The sequence below is a fragment of the Marmota marmota genome, unplaced genomic scaffold (genome assembly GCF_001458135.2).
Source record: "Marmota marmota marmota unplaced genomic scaffold, marMar, whole genome shotgun sequence".
NCBI lineage: Eukaryota > Metazoa > Chordata > Mammalia > Rodentia > Sciuridae > Marmota > Marmota marmota.
Genome location: NW_026000211.1, coordinates 10,453,130 through 10,462,320, shown reverse-complemented (window position 1 = coordinate 10,462,320; position 9,191 = coordinate 10,453,130). Strand labels below are relative to the sequence as shown.

Here is a 9,191-nt window from a genome sequence, read left to right as displayed (position 1 = left end):
CCCCCTCCCTCTCTCTCTTTCACACACACACACACACACACACACACAGCAAACAAACACAAAAACATCAGAATGCTTTGGTTTGTGCTTCAAGGAACTTTCGGTCTTATGGGGAAGATGATGGAAATGGTCATGAGAGGTGATCAGGATCACCTAGCTCAATCTTCAGGCAGTAACGGGTGCAGAGGGGCTTCCCAGAGGAGATGAACACCACATGAGGTGTGAGAAAGGAATGAAGGCTGTCAACTGAGATTGGTATCAAAAGAAGGAACTGAAGGAATTTTGAGGAACTCAGTTTTGGAGATGTTTACTGCAGCACAAGTGGACATGTCTAATAGGTTGTTTGGATGCACAAAAAATGAGAGGAGGAGGAGGTAAGAGAGCTGGGCTCTGAACAGTTTTAAATCTGCACTCCTAATCTTTCACCAAATACTTAGTCAGTGTCTTCTCTTATCAATAACTTTGATATCATTGATGGTCAGAGATCGTTCTCATTTCTGTAGAAGCAACCAGGGGAACATAAGGGTTTCTAAGGCTTATTTTCTTTTTCTCTGACAAGCAGGCACTTGGCCTCCTTGTTCTCTTTGCTTCCAAGTCAAGAAGCACCAGGAGCTACTAACTTAGCTTTCCATTTATACTTGGGCAGGAAAAATAATAATAATAATAATGACCCTTTCTTTTTCTCAGGACTCCAAATGACAGTCTTTGTATATGAGAATTGCCTGGTTGGTGGAAGAGGAAACATTAAAATATTTTTTGGTGGGGCTGGGGATATAGCTCAGTTGGTATAGTGCTTGTGTCACATGCACAGGGCCCTGGATTCAATCCCCAGCACCAAAAAAAAAAAATTTTTTTCCCCTTTTTAAAAAGTATCATGTTGGGCTGGGTTTGTGGCTCAGTGGTAGAGTGCTTGCCCAGCATGTGTGAGGCACTGGGGTTCGATTCTCAGCACCACATACCAATAGATAAATATTTAAAAATTCATCAACAACTAATAAAAATATTTTTTAAAAAGTATCATCTACATGGAATGTACAAAACAATCCTCTTGAGAGGTTGAACTTTTAACATTCTAATGAGAATTACTTTCTGGTTTGTGTTTCAGGTTCACAATATTTGCCTAAATCTTTTCAGAGGACAACTGTGACTTCAAGAAAGAGATTCCAAGTGGCATCTTGATATTAATTCACCAGAACCATGGACTCACTGGAGCATCCAAAGCCTCAGCATGCCATTTTTCACTTGAAAAGTGGAAGAACAAGTATTATATTATTTATCTGTTTATCTGACAGTCTGCAATGTTAGGCTACCTGAGTGAAATGCAAATATAATAAGTAATTTCATTTGAACACCTCACATTCTAAAGAACATGGAAGTCAAAGTCACTAATCTTCTTTACTGGGAGCATTCCTGAGGTTCTTCAGGCTTTTCTCAGAAGATCTAATATGTGTTTCAATTCCATCATTCTATCAGTTACGCACACAGAGAGTGTGTGCCTATATGCACACTCGAATAATATATATGATATATATTATCTAGGTCTATGCCATTTTGTAACTTTGTACCTTAATTTTTTAAATCTCATTCTCTTAATAATTCCATCAAAATCCTAATCACTAATAGATATAACTTCCTTCTTTGAAAACTAGTAAAGTTGTGTTTGAGATAATCTGTCCCATTTGGAAAAGATTCTGATTATTCTAGTCACGGTGCTGACTTTGTTATATCTGTTTAAAAGTGCTTTAATCATGAGCTTCTTTGTGCATCGTCAGTGGCTAATTAATTTTAAGCCAACTGTGTGTTACTAGTTTTTATTTCAAAGGCAAGCCTTGCATTGAAAGTCCCCACATTTATACATTTTTTTTTTAAATCTGTGGTTTATACTTCTTTTTTTTTTTTTTAAATTTTTTATTGTGGGTTGTTCAAAACGTTACAAATTTCTTGGCATATCATATTTGACACTTTGATTCAAGTGGGTTATGAACTCCCACCTTCACCCCATACACAGATTGCTAAAGCTGAATACAAAACATAATTAAAATTGGTTCCATATGTCTTCATCCTCATTATTTCAACTGAGTGTCCATGCACTGGAGAGAAAGCTTTGCAGCAGCATCGTCCTTATATCGTCACCATCTCATCTGTGCTCTAATGTCACCTCTGCAGTAAAGTCCCCACCCAGCCCATTTGCTTAAAGCAGCAGCTCCGTCCCCCCCTCCTCTCTTCCTGACCTGCTCTATCTTCCTCAGTGCATGTCTCCCTATCTGACAGTACTGCAGAAAATGGAGTGGGGAATGGAAAGGAGAAAAGTCAATTGGAGGCAAAGCTGATTTATAGTGGCTTAAGTCCTTGTATTCTTCTCAGATCAGCATATTTTTTCTTTGCTATCAGATAATTATTGTACCTTATCAATCTGATTTTCATTAATCCAAGTTAAACTTTATACATAAATCTCGACCATGTCCAGTGTGATAAAGGGAATGGGTAAAGGTCAGGGGGATGGGCTGGCTGTGAAACAAAAGCTACAAATGTAGTATATTAAGAAATAAAGACAAAAAGGCAAGAATTATATAGTTTCAAAGCAGGGACGTGTCGGGTTGAGCAGACATGATGAGTCTGATTCCTAACAATGAGATAAAAGCCAGCGCTTGCTTTATTTATAGAGGTACAGACCAAAGGGGATCCATAGGGATCTCCTTCCTTGGGGACAGGATAAGAGTAGAGATAAACAGGTTGCCCTAGGCAGGTTATGCCCATCTCTGGGCAGTGGTGTTTGATCCTAAGGCTGTGAGGTAAGGCAGGGTGCCGACATGATCTGGGATTTTTTGAACCCCAGGGATTTCACCTAGGAGTTTCCAAAAAAGCAGCTTCCCTGCTTTTTTGGAACAAACAAACCCATAATTTATATATAGCTCACAACACATAAACACATGTGTATCACATAAATGTGTGACAAATTATTTTCAAACATTTCTGCCTATGAGGGGTCAGGATCATTTTCTATTAGAGATGTTTGGAAATTAAAAAGCATGCTGAGGGGTTGGGGTAGAGCACTTGCCTTGCACGCATGAGGCACTGGGTTCAATCCTCAGCACCACATAAAAATAAACAAATCAAATAAAGATATTGTGTCTATTTAAAAAAACATGCTGAGACTAGAATTAGTGTTTTTGGTTTTGTTTTTTAAAATCACAGAATAACAAGTAAAAATGGGCCTAGAGTCTTGCCTCCATTTGATGATTTCTCCATTATATGCTCCACTCCATCTTCATAGCCAGGGAACATGTTAGGGAGTGGAAATGAGAAGGACCAGTATCTTTTTACCTCTTTTGGGGTGGCTAGTCTACGGAGCTCAACTCCCTAACTCAGTGAATATTGCTAATGCTTAGTTTCTCACACGAAGAAGACCAAAAGCATTTTGAAAATTTTCTAAATTACTCAACATTAGCTATGGAAACATTTAAGAGAAAACCCCAGTCTTGGTTCAGCAGTTGTCCAGCTTGAGTAATTTCTAGATGGGTGAGTGGTCTGGAACCCCTGTTTGCAGACTCCCTCATTAGTTGCTGTCCGGTCCCCCAGAGCTGCTAGAAGAGCTGTCCATTCTGCTCTCTCACAGCCATTCAGGCAACTTTATATTAATCTCTAGACACCATCCAACTGCTTCCCTATTCAGCCCAAATATCTTGCAAGGGAGATGGCAGACAGGCAGCCTACCTAACAAAGAGATTGAGCATCCAAGATAAATTCTTTTTTCCTAGAAAATCACTGAATCTCTTTATTATTTTATAATGGTAAAAAGTACTTTGAAAAATAGAACCAAATACAATGACAGTGAACTTTATCTTCTAAACATTTAGATTAGAAGATCAAGTGCTGTTAGAGACTACATAAGGACTTGGTTCTCTTATTGATTCTAAAAGTGCTATCCCATAGCAATTTTTTTCCACTTGTGTAAAAGATATTTTATTTATAGGCTAAATGAGATTGAAAGGTTAGTACATAATCCTTATATCAAGGATGGTGCTTTTAAACTAATAAAGTAAAAATTAGAGCAGCATTTCCACAACTACCTATTTTGCTAAAAGAATCTTAGAATTTTTCTGCTAAAAAAATTGAAAAGAGGCAAATTTAATTATTTCTGAGATCACCCAAAACCAAAGAAGGAATGGAGAAAATTTAAAATAATCTAGGAAAGTCTAAAATATCACAGAAAACTGTTAGATTTTATAAATTTAATATAAAAGGAAGTATTCATATATATTGTTCTGACCTAGAGTGGAATTTCTATACCATAGTGAGATGTATGTTTCTATATATAAATCATTTCAGTATATTTTTTATTTTCATTGTTTTCTTATGACTATAGATCATTGTTCAGGATTTTTAATTCCTTAACTTTTAATAAAATATCAAAGTGTTGAAAGTTTTAAAAAATTCATTGCATTTGTAAAAGCACCTTTACACTCTCAATTTTTATATAATTTATACACCTATCTACTTTGCAATTTCTAATACACAGGCATTCATTCAATCATTTCTAACTACATAACAAGCCTTTCCCAGTGAATTCAAAATATATAAACATACACATCTGTGAAAGTTTACTTCATTTATAAATACTCCACTGTAATCTGTTTCAGAAGATGACATTTCTACTGATAATCATCATGAACTTATTGTTTCATAATATATTAATTCCTTTTTTGTGTAAAGTGTTCTCAGCATTGGACTGAATAAAAGTTTTGCTATAAAAGAATTTAGATTTTAGTAAAGGAGATAAGCTATAAGCAACATATAGAAACATACAATAAGGTCAGCTAGCAATAAATGCTATGGAGAAACAAAACAAGGCAATGTGACCAAGTACCACTTTAGCTGACATCTTCAGATATCTGCAGCTGGGGTTTGGAGAGGAGGTGTAGACTGGAGATGATATAAATTTGGGAAATGTTGCCTGCACAGGTGCTCCTAAACTTACAGTGGGGTTACATCCTGATAAAACTATCATAAATCCGAAATATCATAAGTCAAAAATGCATTTAATATACCTAACCTACCAAACAACATAGCTTATCCAAGCCTGTCTTAAATGTTCTCACAGTACTTACATTAGCCTTGAGTTGGGAAAAATCATCTAACACAAAGCCTCATTCATAATAACATATCGACCATCTCATGTAATTTTTTTGAATACTTGCATCCAAATAAAACCTGGTAATGCGTGTACTACACGTTAGAGTTATTGACTCTCATGATTGTGTGACTGGCTGGGCGCAGTAGCTTGCCATTCCCAGCATCACATGAGTATTCTGTAGCATATTGCAAGCCCAAGAAATATTCAAGATTTAAAGTTCAAATTCTGTTTTCTTTGGAATCAGTGTTGCTTTTGTATCATTATATAGTTGAAAAATTCTGTGTAGCCATCATAAGTCAGGAACTGTCTATACAGTCCATAGGTATGAAATGGATGAGATACATTATCAGTGTAGACAGACAGTGAGTGTAGAAAAGTAGGGTAGGAGGAACAGATTAATAAACTGTTCTGAGATTTGAGCATGTCAAATCTGCAGGTCTAGGATGTGAAGAAAAACCAGAAAAGTACACTGAGAATGAACGGCTGATGAAGGGAAGTCAAAATCAAGATAATGTGGAATCCTCAGAGTTAAATGGAGAGAAAAGTGTTACAAAGAAGGGACAAGACCTGAAATGCTGTTGATAAGTCAATTTATATAAAATGAAGAATTGACCAAAAGAGTTAGCCAGATGGAAGATGTAGGTAACCGCTAAAGTTTGAGTATGTCCCCCAAATTGATTGTTTTGGAAACCTTATCCCTAAAGTCATGTGTTAATGGTATTTGGAAGTGGAACCTTTGGGATGTAATTAGGATTAGATGAGGTCATGATGGCAGGGCCCCTATGGTGCAATTAGTGGCTTTTTTTAGAAGAGTCTTGAGCTAGCGCACTTACCCTATCTTGCCATGTGATGCCCTGTGCTACCTCAGGATTCTACAGTCCCCGCCATCAAGTAGATGCTCAAACTTGAACTTCCCAACACCCCAAACCATGAGTCAAATAAACCTTTATTATTTTTTAAAACATCTAATTGAATACTTTATTGATTTTAATGTGGTGCTGATGATCAAACCCAGTGCCTCGCAGGTACTAGGCAAGTGCTCTACTACTGAGCCACAACCCAAGGCCAAAACTTTATTCTTTATAAATTACCCAGTCTGTGGTATTTGGTTATAGCAAGAGAAAATGGGCTAAGATAATGACCTTTAAAGAAAACCTCTCTTCCTACTGAGGATCATAAAAATTGTAATGGCCAAGGAACAGATATTTGGAGGTACACACAAAGGCAATATGAGAAAGAAAGTTGGTAAACAGGAAAACTATGTTGAGGTTAATGTTTTTTTTTTTTTTTTCCTTTGTGATGCTGAGGATTGAACCCAGAGCCTCACTCATGCTAGGCAAGTACTATATACACTTTGACCAAATGGCTGGGCACCATAACCAAATCGACATCTAAGAATTTGCTATTACAAGACCTCCTCAAAGACAGCTACAAAACATTTCTGGAAGAAACTAAAGAGGAGCCAAATAAATTAAGTGATGTATCACACTCATGAATTGGAAGACTCAGTATTATAAAGTGTCAATTCTCTTCATATTGATTTTTATGTTAAACTCAATTGGATATTCATTATTTTTAAAAAATAGATATGTCATTACTGCGCACGGACACACTTACACTCATACACACACACACACACACACACACATATTACAGATGGCTCTCATACCTAAATGCAAAAGGTAAAATTACAAAGTTTCTAGAAATTAATAATGAGAGATTTTCTTTTTTACCTTGTGGTAGGCAAAGGTTTTCTAAACAGGATAAAAAGTATTAACTACAATGGAAAGATTAATAAAGTGTACTTCATTAAAATTTTAAAACATTCTACTCATCTAATTACATAGAAAAGATAATTGTAGTATATATCTGGCAAAGGTCTTGTAATCAAAGGACTTGTAAAATACAAAGTACTTATACTTTATACAGACATATATAACAATTGTCAATTAATTATACAAATGCATATATATATATATATATATATATATATATATATATATAAAACTCTTTCAAGTCACCAAAATTTTATACAATTCCATTGTTAAACATGGGCAAATGACTTAACAGGCACTTTTGAAAATAGTCAATAACCTCATGAAAAGATGCTCTCCATTACAAGTTGTCAAGACAATGCGTGTTAAAATCTCATTGTCATACCACTATGCCACCTAATGGAATAACTTCTTTTAAAAAAGATACTATCAAAAGTTAGCAAGCATACGAAATATCTGGAACTAATCATAGATTGCTAATGTAAATTGGTACATTGGAAAATTGGCAGTTAATATTAAGGCTAAATATGAATATACTCTATACCCACTAAGTTTACTCCTAGATAGATATATATATATATATATTTTTTTTTTTTTTCAATAGAAATGTGTACACATGTGAATCAAAAACATCTAAGAGAGTGATCATACATAATTATTTATAACATAAGAGACTTGGAAACAACTGAAACATTCATTGGCAGTAAAATGACTAATAAATTATGATATATTCAAACAATGGAATAATACATAGCTGTGAAAATAAGGTAAAAATATTGTGCTCAGTACTACAGATTCATCTCATAATGTTGAGTTTAAGAAACTAGATACAAAAATTATTATTGATTGTATGTTCTATGGTACAATTTGGGTGATGGCTAGATTTTTGTCCATAAAATTGTACATTTAGGTACCATTCACTCTATTGATCTATTTGATCTTGGTATCTATGATTCAAACATGGGTGACAAAGTTCCCTGCTACCTTTTTGATGGATGTGTATAAGAATCCAGCCAGGAATTTATTTTATAATCTAAATTAAATATCTTTTTCATATCAGAAATCATTCCAAGTGACAAAAAATTTAGGAAAACAAAAGTATTAACATTTAAAAAGACTTTCTGTAGTTTATAATGTCTCTGGCCCATGACTTTAATCTTCAAAGGTACTGACTGTAAGCAGGGGAGACTGTCAAAGTCCTGGACCTAAGATTTTCCAAGTGGCATGGGCATCCTTTAATATGGAATGAATTTTCAGAAGAGGTAACAAGGAGACAGTTTCCTGCTCAGTTAGCTTAGCTCACTGAACAATCTGTTCATGGTGAGCCTTCTTAGTTGCAACACTATGTACTCTGTTGTCACAAGGCTGTCCTGTGAGGAGGTTACTTCCATGCACGTCTTTCTGGCTGTCTAGTTTGGTTTGAAATTTTACTATTCCAAAGCAGGATGAGAACAGTCCTTATCTGCCAATAAGGGAAATACAGAAAGATGACTAAGGGACAAAGGTCTTATTTTATTGCCCCTTCTCCCCCAAATCTCCGGTACCCCTCTTTCTCTCCTGTATAAATTGACTTTAAAATAAAGATGAAAGTTCTAAGCCTGGCAGTCCAGGTCTCTCTGGTTTTGCTCCCCCCTACCTATGCACATTATCTCCCACTACTCACTATGAATGGCCAAGAAGGGACTTTGATGGCTTGAGACTCTTCACGCCCTTCCTTGCTTTGGAGCCTTTCTTTGCCCATGTTCTTATGTGCTACTGCCTGTTGTACCCCGCCACTCTCCCTTTACTAAGGGAGAGGTTATATGGTGTAGCCTTGTTATGTCCAAAGAGATGATTAGTGAGTCAAATATAGATATATTTTCTACTTTTATAGTTGGAATTCACCTTACAGCTCCACTTCAATCTTTTATGGAGAAAGAAGCTAAAGCCCAAGAGACATATTTAAAGATATTAAATATAAATGATTTTTTTTTCAGTGCCAGGGATCTGATCTAGGGCCTTGCACATGCTAAACCAATAGTCTACCACTGAGCTGTGCCTCAGCTCAATGCATTGAGTTTTTAAAGAAGTCTTGAAGCAATTAGAGAGTGTAGAAGTGAATACACTAAAAGTGTAAGTTACTTTTCTCCATTTTCACTCCAAGAAGTTGATCAGTGCTTTCCTTAATCATCAGTCTAGCTGTAAGAAAAAACAAAACAAGACCAAAAAAAACTACTTTTTCTCCCAGAGAAGCCTTGCATCATATATTCAGTTCTTTTTTTTTTTTTTTTTTTTTTTTTTTT

At 35.6% G+C, this 9,191-nt stretch overlaps 1 protein-coding gene across 2 annotated transcripts in view; it reads left to right on the top strand.

The window, feature by feature from the left end:
• The window catches only part of Fam149a (family with sequence similarity 149 member A), a 54,912-nt gene extending 53,145 nt beyond the window's left edge, over positions 1-1,767 (top strand). For both annotated transcript variants that reach the window (XM_048791845.1, XM_015486100.2), the window contains exon 14: positions 1,106-1,767. In XM_048791845.1, the coding sequence (XP_048647802.1) occupies positions 1,106-1,179 (74 nt within the window). In that variant the 3' untranslated portion in view covers positions 1,180-1,767. The remainder of the gene's footprint in view (positions 1-1,105) is intronic.
• The last annotated feature ends 7,424 nt before the right edge of the window (positions 1,768-9,191 follow it).